We start from the raw sequence: 22,581 nt of genomic DNA on the forward strand, positions 1-22,581 counted from the left end.
TACCTATGATTAATCAAGAATTCTCTTACCAAGAAGAGAAACCACAGATTTCTGACAGAAGTCAGGCAGATTACAAGAGCAGTAACTGGTTATTTAGCAGAGAAGAATAAGCAATTCTCGATGGTTTCCCCAATTCCGAAAGGAGTCAAAAGCAGCGGCGCTGCTGTGTGGACAAACCAAGCACTCGAGAAGCAGATCAGGGGTGCAGAGCTGTGAAGGCACATGAGAAAGCACAGGTACCTGCAGCATAGGGGAGGCAGTCTCTTCGCCTTCATCCTCCATGCCCTTGCGCATGCGCTGTGCCTCGTCTTCTCCCTCATCCAGCGGGATGCTGCGCAGCCGTGCCAGGAAGTTGTTGAAGATCATGTCGGTACTGAGGACGTCCTCACTGAACCATACCATACCACAGCGCGACACTGTAGCCAGTGTGGCATACTTCAGGTCCTGCACCTCAAACATGATGCGCACCTGAGGCAAACAAAGACAGGAAACCGTTCCATTATATCATCCAGGTGGATGCTGCACATTGGTGGTGGTGGAGGGGAGTCCCCATTACCTGTAAAACGCTTTGAGTGGAGTGTCCAGAAAAGCGCTATATAAATGTAAACAATTATTATTGTACTGCATACAGAAAACCTTTGTATGGAGATGGATTAACTTGACCTAGTTTGGTGCACTTTTCTAATCGAGTATTATTTGCAAAACTTTTTAAAATGTTTTCCTCTTATAAGAACTGCTTTATTCAACTAATTTTCCTTTCACAATGTGAAAGGAAAATCCCATTATTATAGATTATAGCATACGGCAACTGGACCCGTTCTTTAATGAATGAGATAAAGTGAGCCACTATCTCTATAAACATTTAAAAATATTCCTTAAGAATACTATTTCTTATCTAATATTTTTTGTTTACTGAATCAGAAAATTTTCTGTTTCTCCGACAACAAAGCAGATTTCAAAGCACTGGTCTTTTTAACATCTTGAACATGTGTTTGGCAGCGTTTCTCTTTTAGAAGGGCACCTACATTAGGTGGAAGACTGAGACGTTCTCCATTGGGCAGGGTAAGCAGCTTGTTATCATCCAGCACCGAGTTCAAGTTCTCCACCCACTCAGGGTCCACATCACCATCGAAGATGATCCACTGGCGCTTCTGTAGCTCACCTCTCACGTTGTCAATAATCCTGGACAAAAGCAAACATGCTCTCAATAAAAGGGCTCAAACCAACTCTTTATCAAAGAACAAATAACATTCTAACATGCTGCCCACTTTCATTTATGTCTGTATGATTGCTGCATCTAAATTGCAGGTTGGTCACAATGTAAAATGGCAACTGTAGACCTTAAGTTGAATGCATATGATTTTATACCTAATCATATATACATGATTTTAGATCCCTAAAAAGCTGAAGAGTCCTTAAAAATAATTTTAGCTCTCTAATATCAAGGAGTAAGACTTAACATATTATACTGTAAACCTCTATTCCCCGCCAAATAGCCACAGATTGACACAAAAGAGCAGCTCAGCTTACTTCCTAAGCACATGTGTGAACAAGCCATCAGTCCACTCTCGGGTGTTGGGGTCCAGTGTCCCGTACAGGTGGTCTTTGCTGATAGCCTTTGGATCAATGATATGGGCCACTCCCTCAACCCCCTCTAGTCTCTCCAAGGCTTTGAGCAGCACTCTCCAGGCCATGGACTTCCCACTACCAGAGGGGCCCACCATCATCAGCCCGTGGTTAATCTGCGTGATCTGGTACAGCTGCAGCACCTGCAGACAGAACAATCCCAAACCATGAACTAGGCCATTTGAAGGAGCTGCAATGTCATATCAATTCTATTTCCACTTCTTTAACAATAGTCAATATCGACTGCTTAATACCTTGAAGATCATTTTCTATTTTACAGCTTATAACAAGAGTGATGGCTTATGGTTTCTTTTAACATTTCAATCATTAGAAGCCAAATGATACCTGCAGTATCGACTTAACTGTCCAGCCTCAATTATCCTTAAACGCATGACAATGAATCAAAGGGTCTTATGTATTTTATAAATTTACTGATCTTTCAGCATTCAAATGAGAATTTTCCATTTTTGCTGTGCAGGGTGCACGTGTTTTATATGCACAATTCATTACAGGGAGGAAGGAGCCAGCTGGCTCTCCATGGCACACACTAATGTCCATAGGGGAGGACTGTACCTTTTCCACCCACATGCCTCCCACGTCTTCTCCTCCTCCATAGGTGAGGTACATCTCTGCGCAGACTTTCTTGAGCTCCTCGCGCAGGGCGGTCATCTCTCCGCGGTGGTACTGCACCCCTGGGAACACATCTGACAGCAGGCTGAACAGGAGTGGGATGTCCTCTGCCACCAGCTTGGGTACCATGGTCTCACACACACTCTGGATCAAGATCTGAGGGGAGGTTGCATTAAAAAAGAGTGAGCAGAGGAGAACGATGCCCAATATCGGTTCAACAAAATACTTGTAAAAGAGTCAAGACCATCTCTAAAAGCAATGACAGGACACCTGTAAAAACAATAAATGGTGATCTACCTTCTCGATGTTAAGTTCTTAAACCATAATTTTCAAGGATTATCTGATAAATCAAATTATAAAAGTAAATCCTAAGAATACAGAATCAGGGCTTCACAACATATCATTTGGTCCCCACCTTGTGATGTTTAAATCCCAAAGTTTTCCACATTTGGAAAGGAGTTAAGGATCACGTTAATGTGTGTACTCAACTCATTGCCGATCTTAAGGTTATACCACCATTTTTTAAGTTTTGTAAAGAGCATAAATTTCTTTATGTTCTTCTTTAAGGTTAGAACCAGTTTTTGATAAAAGCAGCAAATGATTAGTTAAAATACTGTTTTATATTGGTCTGAAATAAATGTGTAAAAAAATCAAACGGGTACATCTTCCTTTTTTATAAACTGCCAAGCAGTGTTGATTTATTACTTCTGTCCAATGTCAATGATTCTACAGGCACATTACCTCCTGCTCAGGTAGATTCTCCGCGATTTCTCCCTCATCCACATCCTCTCCACGCTCTCTCTTCTCTCTCTTGATCTTCTGGATGTGCTCTCTCTTCACATTTCCTGCACTCACCAGCACACTCTTCAGGGCACGCAGGCCAAAGTCATAATGACTCTGGGAGGACAGCTGCTCATCACACAGCCTGTGCACAAACACAGAGCATGGGTGTAATTCTGAATGGACAGGCTGGTTCAAATGATAGAAGCTAGAAGCAGCCCCAGAGGAGCCACTGTTTGATGTTGAACAGGGTGAGCTGTTGGCTCATGGCAAGAGATGTCTCAGAAAAGTCATAAAACCTCACTCCTACTGCCTATAAATTAAGGTCTCCTCCTGCGCATCACTGGAGCAAATTTCCTCAAGGAACAATTTTCAAACACATGAAACTATGACTGTTAAGGAAATGGGCAACTAAAGCCACTTAATACCAAATCAAAGATTTCCACATGTACAAACATGCCCACATTCTAAAATAGGAGACATACTTGAAAAAGGGGACGATCTTCTTGGCCAGGATCTCAGCAGTACGGAAGCCCTGGGAGTAAAGCATGACCTGGGCAATCAGCTGGCGGTCAGGCTTGGTCATGGCCAGGCTGCGGAAGAGCTTCTTGAGGTTATCTGGCAGGTTAGAGCGACCGGCGTAGCCTGGGTTCATGGTGATGAAGATGGCCATGTCTGGGCTCACTTTCACTTGCTTGTTCAGCAGCTCACAGGTGATGGTCTGACTGCCTGCTAGAGATTTAAATTACACTCAAATTACCATACACACACTACTCACGGGTTTTGTTAAATGTGAAAATGATGAAACTAAAAAAATAAACTAAATGCTGAAACACGTCAAAATGTTATTTGAGAAATGTTCTAGGTGCTTGCTTCCTTTGCATTGCTCTAAAGAAAATATGAATCTGTAATGAAGGAATGCAACCTTTAACAGCACAAGACAGTTTCTGCCTGACAGAGCTCCTGTATTTAAATGGGCAATTCTGTAGGTAGAGAAAACACAGCATAAGGAGAGCATACGTACCACGGTCGCGGTTGGGATTGTTGTGTTCTCTCAGGGCAACCTGGATGAACTGGACCTGCTGCGAGACAGCCGACAGCATCCTCTCCTCCAGTCGGTTGAACTCATCGAAGCAGCCCCAGGCGCCCACTTGGCATAGCCCCACGAAGATTCGGCCCATTGCCTGCAGAGCAGGAAGCCACAGGTCACTGCCAGCCAGCAGCCATCAGGCATCCACACAAGACAACTGCTACAAGTCATTTCTGAATCCGAATAGATGAGCTCATCTTGCAAGCTGGGAGGGTTTCTAATTTCCTGGACCTAAACAATTAATAGCAACTTGGTTTGAAGTATTTTGAGTGTCTTATAAAAAAGACAATCAAAGAATCCAAGATTGAAATACAGGAAGGTGAAAACAGGAGCCCAAGTGACTATTTACACATACCTGGAAATCAAAAGTCTCATCACAGTTGAATACCAGCACAAAGCGTCCCAGCTGGTGACCAAGAGCCTTCACAGACTCCGTTTTCCCTGTCCCAGCCGGACCTACAGCAGTGCAAAAAAAACTTTATTAACACAAAAATAAAGTGTTAAAGACCTCAATAAAACTTGCGTTAAGACTAAGAAAAGAATAAAGTTAATAATGTTATTGACTACGCAGACTGGAACAAAAAGCAGATGAGACCTGGTCTCTCAAAAAGGGAGCTTAAGAGCCATGCGCCAAGTACTGTGGCAATTAATCTCTATATCTCCAGAAGTGAAAGGCTATCTACTGACCGAAGGGAGATCCACCAAGCCGAGCCTCCAGAGCCTGTGTCATGGTCAGGTAGCAGCGGTCAGTTAGGGGTGTTTGCACCAGCTTGTCCTGGACACCCAGGTACTCAAAGCCATAGTTAAACTTGGCATTGGCCATCTGGATAGAGAGCTGCTGCAGCACATCTGTCTGCTTGGGGTCGAAGTAGAAACGCATCTGGCAGAGCCACTCAAAGGACTTGGGGTTGTCAATCTTGTTCTTCATAAGAGTTCTGGTGACGTCCCTCTGGTGCACAAGCTCCGTAATCTGTTCAGGAAAAAAAAAGGAATGAAGTCTACATTTCCAAGATGGGCCTGTTCACTGGTTGCATACCAGATCCGCAGCACCAAAATGAATCACAACAACGTATAACAACGTGAATAACGTGAATGCTGCCAGTCTATGATAACTATAATAATCCATCAGGATATGCAAAACAGCCTTTGTAACTACATTATATGTGAATATCACTCTTCTATATGCTAAGAGCACAATGCTCAGTTTTGACCCCTCCCTCGTCCATCCCGTAGAGTCTCCAGGTCACTCACCAGGTGCTCCAGTTTCTTCCTGCGTAGTGGCGGCTGCTCCATCAGCACAGTGTCGGCCAGCACATTGAGAGTGGCCTCCACGTTAGACAGCACCGCCTGCATGGGAGACATGTCTCCTCCACTGGCACTAGCAATGGTGTTGAGGGCATTCTCCACATTTTCAGACCAGGCAATCTGAGCTGACAGAACCACAAGCTGGGCCTAGAAACAGGGAGTGACATGATTTAGTAATTGCACATCTACACAAATCTGATCCATGATCTGAAAGCAATGTTCTATAGCAGGGGTGCCCAACCTTTTATAATATAAGATCTACTTTTTCATTTCCCAGTCCAGCGCGATCTACCAGTATGAATTTGAAGCTCTGATATAGAAAAAACAGACTATGGGCACATCAGTACAATAACTATACCCATCACTAAAATGACAGCAAATAAAAGCAAGTGACTTAGCACACACCGTATTGTTTCCACAGATCATAACGGACATCATTTAAACAGCTTATAAATTACTTTTGGTACTTGATCAAAATGTAATCTCTGTAAATGATTAGTATCGTAATTTTCAGCTTAGTTTTATTTTCAGTCTAAGCTGTATCTACAAAGCTCCCATAAACTCACAAGTTCTTGAGTAACTCAGATTATACAAACAATGAAGTAGTCTGTTCGAGTAAGAGTACGTATTGTAGGCTCTAAAGGCAATCTAAAAGCACCCATACTTGGTATCTGTCGATCCAGTTGATGTAAGTGGCCAGGTCAATGGCTGTGCCCTTGTTAAACACTCCGACTTCAGTGACGGACTCTGCAAGCAGCTTGGCCAAGGTCACCCTCATCTCTTTCTCCACCAAAGTCAGCCACTCATTGATCTTTGGGTGCTCTGTGATTGAAACTGGGGTCTTGTAAATAATCTGGGAGATGAAAGTAGACATATCAGTATTGATGACCACATGATGCATAAGAGAGACTTTGCCCACTCCCCCACCAGAGCAGTGTCATCTTTAAATCGGTGTTGGGTTCCATCTTTATACATTTGGAAAACTGTGCACTAAAACCCTGGCAGTAGAGCAACAAAAAAACAGGACTAAAGGTCGAAGCCAATCTGGAGATCTTAAGTAAAAAGATACAAGGCAGTGCTACAATAAGGAAGCGATTCAATCTTTAAACACTCCGCCGTTCCACACCCTCCACCCCATGTCGGTCTCGTACCTCCTCTCCTTCTCGGGAGGAAATGCCCAGCACTTCGGTGTTGTCCTCGTTCAGAATGATGCTGGACACGCCCGCAAACATCTTCTTGAAGTGTTTCTGCAGTTTGGCTACATTTTTGCTGTTACCAATAATTTCCAGCAAGTCTTCATCACCCACAAAGTAGAACCTATATAAGACATGGATAAAAAATTACTTTAAAGAGAAATCAAGGGCCCTAAGGCAGCTTCTGCATGGCCATCCTGCACAGGGGCTTCACGGACGGCTTTACAAGGGCTTCCCGCTGCTGCAGTGGATGAAATGGGTATGGTGGCAATCAAATACCGTGGGAAGGATGAGCGCTCCCTCTCCAAGTATTCTCCCAGGGCTTTCTGGATCTTTCCCAGCAGGTCTGCCAGCCTCTCCAGAGATCTCTGCACACCCTGGATGTTCAGGACATCCATCACCAGTGGGGACTTTGTCACTTTCTTCATCAAGGCCAGGAACTCGGTGCTGATGCTGTGTGACATTGGGGGGGGGGAAAGTGTAGATTAAAGCGGTTTGCACGCGACTTTAATCATTTAAATAGTTGCTGTATAAAGAATGGTTTGACAGACAATGTTCTTGAAGTCTGTTTTTGCAGCTCGGTACTTTTTATCGTAGACCACAACGGAAACTCCTGCCCATTCCCTATCCTTACCCACCTCTGGAATCTCTGAGTCTCGACTGGCAGCAGGTGCTTGATGTCAGCACTGCCGGTGAAGATGCCCTCCAGATAGACCCAGCGGCGCTGCACATCTATCCATACATCAAACAGCGCCATTATTCTGTTCAGCTTGTCCTCCCAGCTCAGTGCATCCTCCTCAAACACCTGCAGCACATGGGACAATTCCGTGAACAGCGGGTACAAAGAAGAGACGGAACAAAGCAGCTCCGCTGGTCTTCCCTTCGGTATGCCATGCAGCAAAATTCTAACCCTATCCAACCATAAAACATACAGCGTTTAACAAAGACAGAGGAAAAAATACATACACCACGACATAAGGAGATTTGCGACTGCTGGAAGGCATGGGGGAGGATATACCTTATAGTATGGAGAGAGCTTCATAGCGGAGACGCTGTTGATGTGTTCCTTGACTTTGTTGAAAAGGTCGTCCCATCCACGGATCAGCCGGCACTTGTTCTGGTAGTTGACCAAGTCTAGCTCGTAGGTGTTCCACACCTCCCGAATCTACAAGCAAAGAGTCAAAAGCTCTATAAGCAAATCTTCAGCAAAAATAGTCCCAGAAAAGGAAAGCAAAAGTATCTCTTCTTAAGTGGTAAGAATCTTATTACTCTGTTCTAGTCATAACTGTTGAGCTTGTATCTAATGCATTTTTTAATGTTAAAAAATGAGTCTGAAAAACACTTGGGTAGCACCTCATGGCTGGGAAGGATTTTAACCAGAGTCAACTTCACCTGTGTATTAAAAAGACTTTAAGAGAGCAGTGATGGCTTTTCTTGCACAAATGTTGCTTCCACGTTATGTTGCTACATAACCGACCTGCTTGAGGAACTCCTCGAGGGCCATCTCTCCCTGTGCAACCAGCAGAACATCTTTGACGATAGCCTCATTCTTCTGCAAGTCAACATCCCAGATCTGGCCCAGCGTTAACTCTGACAGCACCCAGTTCACATGTAGCCTCTTCATCAGCTGCTTCCAGTGCCGGTCCTTCAGTGCCTCCGATTTCAGTTCGATCACCAGCATGTTTATCTACAAGCCACAATGCAGAGATAATTTAAGCCCCTTATGAGTAAATTCAGGCACATATGGATAATTATATACATATGCACAGCCTTATGAAATATCAAATTAAATCATTGTTACTTTTGGATTAAAGACACAAATTTAAGACTCTTTAGAGAGTTTATGCTTTTACAGAAGACTGCAATTTAATATTTAAAATTTCCTTCAAAACTGAAGCTTTGAAATTTCCTTCAAAGAATGAGACTCACCTTCATGTAGCCCTTGAGCAGTCTCTGCACATACTCATAGGAGGCATACTGCCGGAGACGAGCTGGGAAGTTCTTCAGCTGGTTCAGGAGACCATCCAAGCTTTGACGCAGCTACAGAAAGAATCAAGAATAAAAAAAAATGATTAGCACAGTGGGTTTTAAAAATTAGACCAGCTATACACTAAATTCAACAGTGCATTTAATTTTAGCAACAGGGTAAAGCAGTACCTTGCGTGGCTGCACAGAAACCCAGGGCTGCTCTTTCATCTGGTCAATCTGCTCCCACACCTTAGACAGCTCTGACCACACTCCCTTCAGGTCTTGCAGTTCCTCCAGAGCCACCTGCACCAGAAACAAGTAAAGAGACAGATGTGCATCAGACATTCCTCTGAGTGAAAAAAACAGGGACAAGTGAAAGGGGGTCTGATGAGTGTTAACAGGACTGTGTGCACCGTGTGAGACAGCAGAGCTACGGTGTACCTGCACGCGCTCCTCGCTCCCGCTCAGCAGCCCAGTGTCGGTTAGCTCCAGGGCTTCCTTGGCTTTGGCACATTTCTCTCGGTCGTCCTTCAGGCGTCCAAACTTGCCCTCGTAGATGGTCAGGGCCTGGAGAGCTTCCTCTGGTCTAAGGTTTCCCTACAGGTGATGAGCAAAACGCCATTGAACAGAGCTGCACATATGCTGCACAGGGTGCATATTGTCCCACTACGATCAGATGTTTGAGACTGACTTTCTAGTTAAAAACCTTTGAAAGAGTACACCACTAAGCAAAAAAGCTTTTTTAAGAAACTAAGGGTCTCATACTTCATATTAAAGACTTAAGTCCTTGAAATGTTCGCCCCAGGAGAGGGGAGGCGGGTGAGAAGACTCACAGCGACCGGCTTGGTCTTCTCCCAGTCCGTGAGCAGGTCGGTGGTGCGGCTCTCCACGGCGCGGTCCTCCTGCACAATCTTCATCTGCAGGTTGGCCACCTGTTGCTGGATGGCCGTGTCCTTGCGCCTCATGATGTCGCTGAAAGCCCCCCACTCTCCCTCGATGTTGTCGATGTACAGCCAGGATGGAGGGAACTGGAACCGCTGCTTCTCCAGTAGACGCTGGCCATTGCGGTAAAGCTGACGCAGGAAGGAGGAAGTGGAGGAGGTTACAGGCAACAAGTTGAAGTCTTAACCCATCCAGCCGAAATCCTTCTAATCCTAAGGTAAGGGTCATGGCAACCTGGAGTCTAGCCCAGGAGCACAGGCTGTAAAAGTGGGATTACACCCTAGATGGTACACCAGAACCCACACAATGCATACACACACAATTCACTTTAGAGACACCCGTATGTCTTTGGAAGATAATTACAAACTGGAACACCTGGCAAAAAAACACTAACAGGGAAAATATGCAAACCAAACAGAACAGGGACACCAGTTTGGAAGTAAAGCTAGGACCCAAGGCGACCAATAAAAAAAAAAATTAAACCTAATGCTCAGAATTGGTATCTAGTGTTCACAGGGAAACAATACAAGAGCTATACATTTAGGCACAGCTATGCTACTAGTTTTTTTTATACAAGGAAAGATAAAGCTAATTCAGTTTATAGAGGCCTCCCTTACATCGACTTGCTTCTCAAACTGCTTGATCTTGCGTTTCAGGGACTGCACATAGGTGATAAAGGTGACGGCATCGGAGGTGCTGGCGGTGTCCACAGAGTGCTGCTCCAGCTCTTGGCGGGACTGTGAGAACAAAACAAGTGAGTGAGGTAGATGCTAGGAAGCTGCCCACCGGTACTTCATTATGATGAGGCACTTGCCATTTACGCCTACCTTAGAGATCTGAGAGTGGAAATCCTGCATGTTCTGTCCAAGCATCTGCCCAAATTTGCTCAGAACTTCTTTGTGCCAAGAATCATATTTCAAGTTCACCTTCGACTGGACCTGTATTTCGAGAGGGAAAAAAAATAAAAAATGAAACAGTCTCATCTGTTCTGACAGGATGTGACAGGAACAGAACAGCAGTAGTGCACTGGAGTCAAAAACTGAGCTATGATTTGGAGGTGCAAAAACAAGGTACCAAACCAAACTATTTTATAGATAAACCATTCATGTCAAACAATCTCCAGGTTCAGTCAGTTGATTTTACCTTGCCGTAGTCTATGACCACAGGGCCAAACTCCTTCTTGGTCTCGGCATTATCAAAGGTTCCTCTAGCTTTTCGGATCTGAACCAGCAAAGCCTGCCACTTGTTCAGATCCTCCCCGAGACGGTTGTAAATGTTCTCTGCCTGCATGTCCCACAGACACTGATACTGGAGCCAAACCTGAAGAATTGTGACAGGGAAAAGACAACGTCAGCAAATATTTTTCAGGAACTTGAGATAGATATAGATATATTAGACTTTATTAAGCCCGTAGGAAAATTGATGTGTTACAGCAGTCCAGCCCAAGACAAACAAAAACAGACATCACAATAGTTATAAAACAAAAGACAACAAAATAAATATAAAAATAAATAAAAAATACATAGGTGTGTGCAAAATGTGCTGATCATAATCACTGTAAAAACAATAGAATATGTGCAAAATGTGCATAGGTTTATACAGACTGATTGTCCAAAAAGTACATTGGAGCAACATGCTGTCCATAGACGAGCAAATGAAGGGCTAACAGTCCTAGCCTAGGGCAGCGTTATACACCCTGACAGCCGCCGGGAGGAAAGACCTGCGGAAACGTTCCCTTGAACACCGTAGCTGGAGCAGTCTGTTGCTAAAAGTGCTCCGCTGCCCAGTAACAGTCCCATGAAGCGGATGAGAGGTGTTGTTCATGATGGCTGTGAGCTTGGTCAGCATTTTCCTCTCAGCCACCACCTCCATGGGGTCAAGGCTCATCCCCAGCACAGTGCCAGCCTTCTTGATGAGTTTATTGAGCCTATTTGCATCTTTTGTCATGATGCTGCTGCCCAAGCACACAACAGCGTAGAAGATGGCCGCCACCACCACTGATTAAAAAAAATGTGTAACAGTGTTCCGCACACACCAAAGGACCTGAGCCTCCTAAGAAAATAAAGCTGGCTCTGACCTTTCTTGTACAGGGCGTCAGTGTTACCAGACCACACTAGCTTAACATCCAGGTGTACCCCTAAGTACTTGTAGGACTGTACGCCCTCTATGTCCTCACCCTGGATGGAAACAGGGTTCAGCAGAGACTTATTCCTTCAAAAGTCCAAGATCATTTCTTTGGTCTTGCTGGTGTTAAGCTGGAGATGGTTAAGATGACACCACTCCACAAAGTTGGTAATCAAGCTCCTATTTTCCTCCTCCCTCCCCTCTCTAATACACCCCACAATTGCAGAGGCAGCCGAAAACTTCAGCAGATGACATCCCTCAGAGTTGTACCTGAAGAAGTCAGAGGTGTAAAAGGTGAACAGAAATGGAGCAAAGACAGTCCCCTGTGGAGCCCCAGTACTACTAACAACCTGTTCGGACACACAGCTTTGGAGCCATACATACTGTGGCTTGCAGGTCAGATAGTCTATAATCCAGGACATCAGATGTTCGGAAGCACCACAGAAAAGGTGCATCACAGCCAGTGCTGCACTCCAAACTTGAAGTTTTTATCATGTCCCTTTAAACTGAAGTGGGTGAAAGTCACTTCAGTTTGGAAAAGTGTTTTTCCACACCTTGAAAAAGTGTTACTTGCTTTTCTTCACGGGGCATCAGAAACAAACCTTATTTTAACTTTGTACAGTTCAGAGATAACCGTGACAGCCCACACTTAAACACGTTTGTTTAGTTTCACAGATTAGTTTTGAATATTTTGTCTGTTTTTCTCCAGCAGTTCAACAAGAGATACCCAAAATAATTTTCCTTTAAAAAGGAAAGGAGGTATGAAGTATAGAAGATTTGCAAAGTAATAGGCTTAGAAACAGATATAAAACAAAAGTACAAAATTCAGAACAGAATTTTAAACTTAAACTTAATAAATTATAAACTCAAACTGCAAACCATTAAAGTTTTGGTTACTGGAGTACTGGAATTTGAAATCAGTTTCTAAGATCATGGCACAAAACAAAGGCCTGTCAAATATAAAGAGAGCCATACCTTCACATACTGCTCCACCTCATTAACGTTCTCTCTGACAGCAGAGTAGGCTTCCTCTAAGGCAGCAGGGCCATCAGGCATCCTGGTCAGGGCATTCCTATAGTACTTCTCCTCCTCAGACAGTTCATAGTGCACCCCCACCTGACAGCAGAAAAATCACACTGCACTTGTTAACATGCAAACAATAAAATCTCTTCACTTTCAATAACCTGAGTTGAGCTGCTACTTTATTATTCAATTTCAGAGAAGCATGTCCACACTGGGAATAATTCAGAAGTGAAAGACTAACACAAAATAAGCATCAATAACAGAATGAGCTTTTACACATTTCCAGCTGCAATAAGCTTTTGTAAAAATCTTTCTGTATCACACAACATGGTTGTCAAATTCAGATTAGACACAACAGAATCCACTTTTACAGGATTTGCTTCAGACGTTGAGACTTGCTTCCCAGTCAAGTATTAATAATTACTTAAACTGCAAACCTGATATCTCTGACTCTGAATTCGGGGAAGAGACAAGATGACCATCTTCCACGCAAACATCTCCTGATAAAGCTTGTACCGGCAGTCTTCAATGGGAGGGTTAAGGTAGATGACTTGATTAGTGATCCTCAGCTCATGTACAACATTCTGCAAAAGAAGACAACGTATGAGCAGCAAGAAGTAACTCCTGCATCATATTAAATACCACACGGTAGTAGCACAGCCCCTAATCAAACACCAATGCACACCTGCACTCAGAAAGCTCTGAAAGATATGGTCAACCTTCACAATGTGAACGTGAACTCTCACCTTGATCTTTGGTTCTCCTCCAGGCTTGTGACTGACTTGAGGAGCGTCAGTGTCCATGTCCACATCTGCTTTGTCTTCCATCTGTCCTCGCAGGACCTGGGTCCAGGCTCGGAGTCCGGCCTGCAGACGCACACCCAGGATCCTCTCGATCTGCACAGATATTAAAACAGGTAGTTTTGAGCTAGCCCACACAGCACATCCAAAAACGTCAAAACAATTTATTGTTAAAAACTGTAAGAAATGTCTTCTATTACAAGTTAGTCAACCTTCTAGTACATCTTCAAAGAATATAGTTAAGCACATCCCACAGTTTGAACAAGTTCAGACAAATCTGAATTCACTGACCTCCATGTCTAGCTTGTTGACCCATATAGGCAGGTTGGAGTAGGAGTGCAGGTTCAAGTCATCCACTGCCTTCTGAACTCGATTCAGGATCTCGGTAAAAGTCTTGTGGTCATACATGCAGGTCTCCAGAGAGCGCACCTCCAGGTCAATCTTCTCCTCAATGATGAGAAGGTCATCCACCTAGGAAAGGAAATGCAAAAAGATCAGCACTTACATTTTCAAACTTGTAATTACTTATCACATGAGAACTCAGATAACCATGGCAGTCAGACAAAATCTTAACATGTCTCACATCATTCAACAGGCATTTAACAGAAAATCCCCAACAGCAGCAAATCACTTTCCGACTGTCACTAAAAGAGTGACAATGAATTACTGAACCCTGGTAATCAAAATGCATAAGAAACTCCTGAAAGTAGAACCAGATAATATTATTAAAGACAAAGGGAGAAAGCTGAAAACTGACCTTCTCCTGGAAGTTGAAGACAGTTTCTGCCAGACGCTGGACGTAAGGATCGAGCTTGTAAGACTCCCACACGAGGGCGATGCCCTCTCCGATCAGAGCCTGCACCTCCTTCTTCAGCCCGGCCACCAGCAGGGAGATGGAGATGCGCTCCTCCACCTTCTCGCAAGTGCGCTCGTAGGTGCGCACGCTCTCAATCAGGGAGATGGCGAAGGGGTACAGCTGGTTGGCCTGGTGGGCCTTGTTGACAATGGCCAGGGGCACCCGGAAGCCCAGCCACTTGAGGTTGCGCACTTCCTTGGAGAGGGTGATGATCTCGGGGAGGAAGTTGACCTTGAGTTTCAGCACATTGCCGCTGCGGCCCCGCGCCCGGGTGCTCTCGATGGTGAAGATGCGGCCCGACACGCCCAGGTTCCGCTGCTGGACCTTGCGGGCCCAGTCGTCGAAAATCTCCTGGGTGTTCAGCTTCATGCGGAAACTGTCGCCGTCTTGCTTCAGCTTCAGCCCCTCCACGTGGTTCTCCCAACCTTTGCCGAGCACGTCCTCCACTCGCTTCATGTAGGCGGTCAGCTGACGGTCAATCTGCTTGGCCCAGATGATGGAGCCGGAAACCGGAGGCAGGTCGCGTACGTGGCTCATCTTGCAAGCCTGGCTCTGGGGGTACTGTACCTTGAACTTGTCATGCAGGGACTCGATGTCATCCTTCACGCGCTGAATGAGCTGGGTCTGGTACTCGCGAATGGCCCCCCGAATATGCGGGCGCACAAACAGGGCGTTGAAGCGGGAGAAGATGCGGAACATCTCGTTGGCGTTCTTTGCCGTGCCCAGCTGGTCGCGCAGGCGGGCGGTGATGCGCGTCTCCACGCGGTCGATCCGCTCGTCGTAGCGCTTCATCGCCGCCTCCCACGCCTCCATGCCTTCCTTCGACACGTCCAGCCCGTCCACCTCCTTCACATTCTCGTAGGCCAGATTCACCTCTTCGATGGCGTTGGCGTCCGCCGCGTCAAAAAGAACCTCTGCAACTTTCAGGTCTGGAGGCTCCACTGCCTCCCCTGGAGTCTGCTGGGGGACAGCGGATACCTGCGACCAACAAGCGACAGGGAAAGATTAGAAACACATTAATCGTCATAAGATTAGACTAAACGTTTAGTTTTTTTTTCTTCTATATGCAATTTAAATCCCATCATGATTTGGGCCATTTGTAACATGCACCAGAAAGCCACACACAGGCAACACCATGATCTAAAAAATATTGCAATTATAACACTTGTAAGCTTATGTTTGTACTCAAAGCACCAATCCTAACATCCACCATTAGCAAAAGTTACTAATGTTTAAAATGCTTTTGTTAACAATATGTGCTTGAGATTCTGACACAATGCACAGACTGCAGGGAGCTGCAAATCAAGTTGTTCCATAACAGATGTGCAGCAGGCAAGAAAGGAAAGTCATCCAACTGCTGGAAGGGAGGGGGGGGGTGCGTAGGACTGAGAATTCAAATTTTTTGTTATCTGTTTATAAAGAAAAAACGCTTCCAGGGGAATGGGTAGAGAAAGAAAAAAAAAACTTTCTTCCTCTAATGCTGCTATATGGTGCCTTGACTTCAGCTGAAATAAAGGCCTGATGATTGCTTCACCTCTGTAGCCTGGACTCGCATTCTTTTCCCGGTCTCCTAAAGAGGGTTCCCCTCACCAATCTGGGAAGCACAACTCAAGTCTCCTTGGGGGTTTCGTTCCCAGTGCCGTACCTGTGGTCTGAGGACGCGCACGATGACGGCTCTAAGCTGCTCGTGCTGCCGTCTGAAGCGCCTCATGTGATCCAGGCGGGACTGCAGCTTGCGGTGGGCGGGGTTGATGCGCCACACCATTTTGAGGTTCTCTTCCCTCTTCCTCTTCACAATGTCCCTCAGCAGCACCTGAAGCTTCTCATACTCATCATCCCAGGCTTGAAAAACCTCAAAGCATGCCACCATCACCTGAGAGAGAATGGACAGGGAGGGGATCAACAACAAGCTTGAGGAAGCATCACAGGCAAAGACATTTTCACCTACAAATGAAAGGAAATTTTGGCTGTTGACTGAAACTTTCATCAATCCACTCTACATCCTACCCAAGCTTACCGGTTTTCCGATCTACCTTTGCCACTCAAATCTGATTAAATCTCCTGTTGTTAAACCTTTTCAGTTTAAAGAGATGAAAAGCTCTACTGAAGAAAACGGACCTTGTCAAATTCTTCATAGGCCACATGCATGAGCTTCCTGGTCCCCAGGACTTTGAGAAGCTGGGAGCTGAGGTCCCTTGAAATAGCTTCCACTAGGCGCAGGGCTCGCTGAATGGGATATTTAGTGTTCCTGATCTTCCTCAGGTGGGTGAAAATGGCCACTAGGGCCTGGCGAATTTTGTCCAATTCTGTGGCTGACAGAAGGTCGTTCAGTGGAAAGTCTTTCATCAGGGGGTTGTAGTCATTGACAGTCTCCACAGCCTGTTTCAGACCTGCAAAAAAACCCATTGAACCTTATAAGACAGAAATAATTATTTCCCATAAACAATCAGGGAGGATAAGATGATTTAAAACACTTGGTTTTCTTCGTAAATGAATCACAAGTCAGTATAAACACACAACATAATGAAACAACGTGGTCAAAACAGAAGAGTTCGCAAGCCCACAGGAAAGCCCACTTACCAGTGTCAGTGTCAAAGCTGACAGTTGCGTGGAAACGTTTGCCGTGTTTGAGGATGTCCAGGGTGAGAAGAACCTCAGGGCTTTCCCTTTTTTCCTGGATGCGGTTCAGCGCACGCTCCAGATTGAGCCAGAAACTGATCTCTTGCAGTGCCGTTCCAGAGGCAGGGTCCCTGTCAAGCTTGGTCACCTGAATAACAGCAGAAGAGTAGCAGCAAAGGGTAAGGACAAGGTCTACTGAAACCCAGCACAGACCACAGGTGCTGCATGCTGACCCACCATGGTAGTGTTGGGTCAAAACAAAATATTTAAGTTTCAAGTAGTTCAGCTATCGCTCTTTTTTGTTTTAACCTTGAAAATGCAACCTTTAACAGTACATTATGAAGATCCAAAAAACAGCTGTAATAAAAAAATACATGCAAAGATATTTTAAATACTATCTGCAGATCAAAGCCATGTTACAGTAACATTACTGTTTCATGGAGAAGTTTAACATACATTAGCAATGTAATGGTGCCTTATGTTATGCTACTAAAACACAAAAATCAAACGGTGTCCCATGCCCCCTCCTGTTCACACCTTCTGAATCTCTCTGATCCAGCGGTTCACCCCAGACTGCAGCTGGTTGAGGAAGGTGGGGTCCTCCACTTTATCCCCGAAGTCGGTGACCTTGGGCTTCTCCCCACGCTCGTAGCACTGCTTGGCCGTGTTTGTAATGATGGGGTGGATCTGCAGGCTGATCTCGGGGATCTCGATGTTCTGTTGCAGGTGCAGGAGCCCCATCTCCAGCTCCGCGATCTTCTTTTCCACGGAGGGCGCCATCTTGTCGCCATCCCTGGAGCAGCAGGAAAAAAACCCAAATCAGGTACTATTGATCTGTTACAGAGAGATTTAATAAGGGGCCTTTAGCTTCACAATTTGGATTCAACACTGTACCTAGGCAACATTGCTTTCAACTGCATTACTACTCTACCTTTAAAAGTAGTCTATTGGTTGATTCAAGCAAACAAGAACATTTCCACTGTTTGCCATTTATTTACAATTAGCTCCCTTAAATTCATTTATCAATACACGAAATCTGCATCCACTTTCAAAGTATCCTAAACTCATGAGTATCTGCAGACATTCAGGGTGCTTAGATGCATAATAATTTAGCTGATGTGTGGTGAGTGTTCTGGTGCACCATGGCTGCTGTCGCATCATCCAGGTGGATGCTGCACATTGGTGGTGGCGGAGGGCAGTCCCGATTACCTATAAAGCGCTTTGTGTGTGGTGTCCAGAAAAGCGCTATATAAGTTTGAGCAATTATTATTATAATCTTGACAGGCAAAGCACAACCTTTTAATCTTAAGGTGTACCTGTCAGCCTTCCCAGACTCCCGGATGTAGGATTTGAAGAAGGGGGCAACGGCGTTGCTGATGAAGGAGTGTAGTGTCTCATAAGGAGAGTCCTCGCTGAGCGTCAGGACACGCAGCTGTGATGAAATGGGCTTGTCAGCATCGATGACCCCTGTCCTCTTGATGCATGCCAGGCTGCAAAGGTGCACACACAAGACACGGACTTAAACACATTGCTTCACTTTCCGGGTTAGAAGGAAAAGTGCTCTAGCCAGTGTGCTGTTGGTTAAGCTCAACGGGATCACACATCTTCTCATTAAGTCAACAGGCTGGTTGAACAAATATACTGGTTTGTAGAACAAAAGTTGTGTTACCTGAACACAAGAGCTACATTGGCTAACTAAAGTGATAACTGCAAAGTGTTCACAGCACAAATGCAGTTAAATAACTCAACTATCACATTACAGTAAGTACATTTCAACACTTCTTTCATGTGTGCTTTTGTAATCCTTGCTCTGAAATCAAGTTAAAACTAATAAGAAAAGCAACAAGGACTCGCCTTGTTATTTCAAAGCCTAGTTTTGCTATGAAAATAAAATATGCTTGTGTAGGCAAACATTTCTATATCTATTTATTAAAAAATAATCTCAAATTATCTACTATATTTATGGACCTTGTGTTGCTCTGATTCACCATGAAATATTAAATATACAGTACAATGAAATCATTTAAAAAAAAGTAATTCTTTCCAACTCCAAAGTAAAACAAATATGACAAGTGTGGCAGTGCTCTAATAAAGAGTATTTTACACTACTGCAGTGCAATGCTCTTTCCGCAGGAGACAGACTCTATAGTCTAGCTTTCCAAACCTGTTTGACTTGAGCCCATAGTGAATATCAATGCTGATGTTGTAAGAGATGCACTCCTTCTCCTCTTCTCCCTCATCTCCAACATCCTCTACAGGAGAGAAAGGGAAGAATAATTCAGCAGTCTAGGTAAAACTCCTCTGTTTAAGACCCAAAGGAAAAGAAAAATCAATTCAAATTAAGAGGAGGAAAAGAACAGATACTGTACTTGATACGCAGTTAAATCCTTAGTCTTTAATCCTGATATGGAGAATGTTTTTTTGCTGCTTGAAACTATTATGATGCAGACAAGAAAATACCAACAAAAAAAATTCCGTCATGCAACACAGCAATTCCTGCTGGAATAATAATACAAAGTTCCTGTTTCAGGATCAGCTGATGTCACTGTGGGTTGGGCACTGGCCCAGTGTACTGAATGATGTAATCACTGCAGATAGAAATGCACTGACATGGCAGTGCCGAAGTGAACTTTGTCACTAAAGCAAGACTCAATGTCACACTGCAACATACAAGTTCTGAAACTAGGTATTAGCAAGGGGGTCCCATGCAGAAAACAAACCTTTCGTTGAAGTGCAAAGCAATCATTGAATTGACAACACAGAGACAAAATCTGGTGATTTAAATCAAGAGATAACTCTTAGGTAACTAGCAATTAATAAATCTGCTGAAAGGCGAGAAATACAGACCCTCCACAGACCACCAGGCACTATACCCTAAACTGATTATGATGCACTTTTCTCTCATTTCATTTTATAAAAAGATCGCATACAGTCAAAGCATGAAAACATCAAACGTAAATTCTAAGAAATGTTATATTTAAAAACGGCAAGCTGCTGTAGACCTGTCGTTTGGAAAAGCAAACTTATTATCGTCTTAGCGCAGGATAAATATACTCTTTGTCTGGGCACGGTGCAATGGAGACTTCCGTAGCACTACTTGCAGGTAAAAAGAAGAAAGGTTTCTATAAGACGTTTTACCATCTCAGGACCTGTTTAGACATTGCATGAGGACACGAAATCTAGCCCGAAATAATATCCTGAGCTTGGGATATGTCCAATTACTAAAATATATATTTGCATGCGAGGATCTAATTTGGGATTGCGGCAAACTGAACTTCCACTAAGAGAATAATTATACTTTGGTGCTTGAGATATAACCAACTTTAAAACCTTTATTTTAAAGCCTAGATTTTTACGATCCGGTAATATTTTAAGAAACTACCAAGGCGCGATAAACGGAAAGGCATATAAAACTGTGATTGTTGTAACTTTTAATAGGCGAATACCACCTCTTCTTAACTCTAGAGGACTGATCATTACCAGACCACACCTACTGGAAACCCTGGGGAAGCAGCATCAGTTCAAACACACGGGTGAAGCCCAATGCTCCACCCTTGCGCTTTTCACAGACTGTGTCAACAGAACAACTAGTGTTCGTACGCAAGTACCGAAAATCGGGAAAACGACAACAAACGGTCACCGAAAGGAAAATGACCGCAAGGCGGATACACACCAGCGAAACTGATGCTATTCCCCGCCGGATACCTAAAATAACCTAATTTAATGAGAACGTTTCTTTAAAGCACGGCGTATCAACTACTGACCCCGAAAAACAACTGCAGCTCAGTCCGTGAATTCCCCAATAAAACCGAGGTCTATTAAAGCGACAGTTCTATTCAAATAGCTATTAAAACGCAAATGAAAGGGTCCATCGTGAAGTGGGAATATGCGTTAAAGGGCTGATTCTGCACGCTGAGGCTCGTACAGGGTACCACGAAGCCAGAAGCCCTCAGGCTGTGTCTCAGCAGTCTGGCTGGAGAGTGATGCAGCATCATTTGGCGCTGGAGATGCGCCGATGGCACCAGCCCCCCACGTCACCTCAGCCTAAGCACCGATTCTCACACCTCGTACGGCAACGGACCTTTCAAGGTGTTCCTCTCCACCAGGATGGTGTGGACCTGCGGGTCCGAGAGGAATTTCCTCATCTGCTCCAGCGAGCTCTTCTCCTCCAGGGCGGTTTCCAGGGAGGCCGGGGCCTCGCCGCCATCTTCCAGGAGCAGTGGGACAAGCTTGCGGATGTGCTTCTGCAGCACAGACGTGTCAGCAACGGTCTGCACGGCGGCGGACACCTCCAAGGTGCCCGAGCCGTCGTCTCCGCCGCCTCCTCCGCTATCAGACATTTTCCAGCGCGGTCTACCACTGAATGCTATACGATTTATTCCACGGAAGAGGAAGAGAGAAAATCACCGCTCCTGCTGTCGTCGGTTAAATGAAACAGACTCCAGCGAGGCTCTGGTCAAATGACAGCTCTGAGCGACGAGAGCCGTGACGTAGGCGTGCGCCGTGCATTCTGGGACTTGTTGTTTATAGCTACGTCACTTTGATGGCGGTCGGCATAAGAAGAAATACAAATCCCATAAACCAACGCAACCATCCCGATCTGGAGTGTTGTCCATTGTCTTTTTCTTTGAGAAAAAAATAAAAGGGAGTGGTTCTCTGTCTATGCAGAAATACTGGGGCGTGCTATTATTTATCCTTATTTCTGGATTATGATCATACGTATAGTAAGTGTAATGCTCGTGTAACTCCAACGGTATAATGGTTGGTAAAAGCCCCTAATGTGTTACAGAACCAGCGCAAGAAAGCTAGAAATCTTTTTTTTTTTTAGATTTTCGTACTTGAAAGGCTTTTGCCAATCTATATGTATATAACTGCGCATAAAACAAATTTCCGCAGTGTCCCATTACTTACTGTAACGCATTGTGCGGAATGTTGTTAGCTCTTCCTGACGTTAATAATTCACAAGCAATTATTTGAGCACGTTTGTGATGAACTTGTCCCTCCTGTATCTGCGCACTGTGCTTCCGCAGGGGAGGGTCATGCATAGAACAGGCTTGTCTTTTTCTTTTTTTTGTTATATATTTATTTAACTTTAATATATAACTTATAGCTATTATAATGAAGACATATAAGCGAGGTCGGTTGTTGGATGTACAGCAATGCAGCGCTACAATTGATCGAAAAAGTCAATAGGCTGCAGCACTATTGTTACTTAATCACTGTATAGAAGAGCACGACCATATCTGCCTCTGAAAAAGTACTGTAAGCAACTAAAAGTGCATTTAAAGTGATATTTTTCTCTTAGGTTTCTGTTGTGAAAAAAAAAACTATTCAGCAGCATTTACGGATTTGGCTCCCGAAAACAAGTGCAATACAGCAGTCCTATAATCCTGCAGTCGATCCACCCAGATTCAACCGCAGCTCATTTCTCCGTAGTATTATGTAAACTGTGGAAATATTCTGGATCAACAAAACGTGAATGTTTATTTCATTTCAGTAAAAAAAAATGCTGAGCTTTAAACGAGCTTTTAGTACTGTTGTAACGGGGTTTATCTGATGGTAAGAATTGAAACGTTATTACTAGTCTGTTGTGTTATCATTTCACATCGCTAGAGGACGATATCA

General features: G+C 44.4%; 1 protein-coding gene across 3 annotated transcripts in view; it reads right to left on the minus strand.

Annotated features, from left to right (window-relative positions):
- dync1h1 (dynein, cytoplasmic 1, heavy chain 1) overlaps positions 1-21,434 on the minus strand; it is a 44,356-nt gene extending 22,922 nt beyond the window's left edge. For 2 of the 3 annotated variants that reach the window (XM_015350239.2, XM_015350238.2), the window contains exons 1-35: positions 21,038-21,434; positions 19,121-19,208; positions 18,273-18,446; positions 17,494-17,749; positions 16,918-17,104; positions 16,456-16,727; positions 15,983-16,210; positions 14,239-15,315; positions 13,773-13,952; positions 13,428-13,577; positions 13,119-13,265; positions 12,634-12,774; positions 10,678-10,854; positions 10,362-10,472; positions 10,152-10,271; positions 9,426-9,665; positions 9,034-9,189; positions 8,782-8,895; positions 8,554-8,664; positions 8,102-8,311; positions 7,643-7,789; positions 7,263-7,429; positions 6,904-7,077; positions 6,583-6,748; positions 6,096-6,284; positions 5,378-5,578; positions 4,814-5,096; positions 4,482-4,582; positions 4,061-4,220; positions 3,522-3,768; positions 2,998-3,181; positions 2,200-2,412; positions 1,531-1,769; positions 1,026-1,182; positions 241-468 (exon numbers count right to left, since the gene is read on the minus strand). In XM_015350239.2, coding sequence (XP_015205725.1) covers positions 241-468; positions 1,026-1,182; positions 1,531-1,769; positions 2,200-2,412; positions 2,998-3,181; positions 3,522-3,768; positions 4,061-4,220; positions 4,482-4,582; positions 4,814-5,096; positions 5,378-5,578; positions 6,096-6,284; positions 6,583-6,748; positions 6,904-7,077; positions 7,263-7,429; positions 7,643-7,789; positions 8,102-8,311; positions 8,554-8,664; positions 8,782-8,895; positions 9,034-9,189; positions 9,426-9,665; positions 10,152-10,271; positions 10,362-10,472; positions 10,678-10,854; positions 12,634-12,774; positions 13,119-13,265; positions 13,428-13,577; positions 13,773-13,952; positions 14,239-15,315; positions 15,983-16,210; positions 16,456-16,727; positions 16,918-17,104; positions 17,494-17,749; positions 18,273-18,446; positions 19,121-19,208; positions 21,038-21,296 — 7,254 coding nt within the window. In that variant the 5' untranslated portion in view covers positions 21,297-21,434. The remainder of the gene's footprint in view (positions 1-240; positions 469-1,025; positions 1,183-1,530; positions 1,770-2,199; positions 2,413-2,997; positions 3,182-3,521; positions 3,769-4,060; positions 4,221-4,481; positions 4,583-4,813; positions 5,097-5,377; positions 5,579-6,095; positions 6,285-6,582; positions 6,749-6,903; positions 7,078-7,262; positions 7,430-7,642; positions 7,790-8,101; positions 8,312-8,553; positions 8,665-8,781; positions 8,896-9,033; positions 9,190-9,425; positions 9,666-10,151; positions 10,272-10,361; positions 10,473-10,677; positions 10,855-12,633; positions 12,775-13,118; positions 13,266-13,427; positions 13,578-13,772; positions 13,953-14,238; positions 15,316-15,982; positions 16,211-16,455; positions 16,728-16,917; positions 17,105-17,493; positions 17,750-18,272; positions 18,447-19,120; positions 19,209-21,037) is intronic. The other variant, XM_006632239.3, reaches the window with a different exon arrangement.
- Positions 21,435-22,581: the final 1,147 nt, after the last annotated feature.

This window comes from Lepisosteus oculatus, chromosome 8 (assembly GCF_040954835.1).
Source record: "Lepisosteus oculatus isolate fLepOcu1 chromosome 8, fLepOcu1.hap2, whole genome shotgun sequence".
Lineage (NCBI taxonomy): Eukaryota > Metazoa > Chordata > Actinopteri > Semionotiformes > Lepisosteidae > Lepisosteus > Lepisosteus oculatus.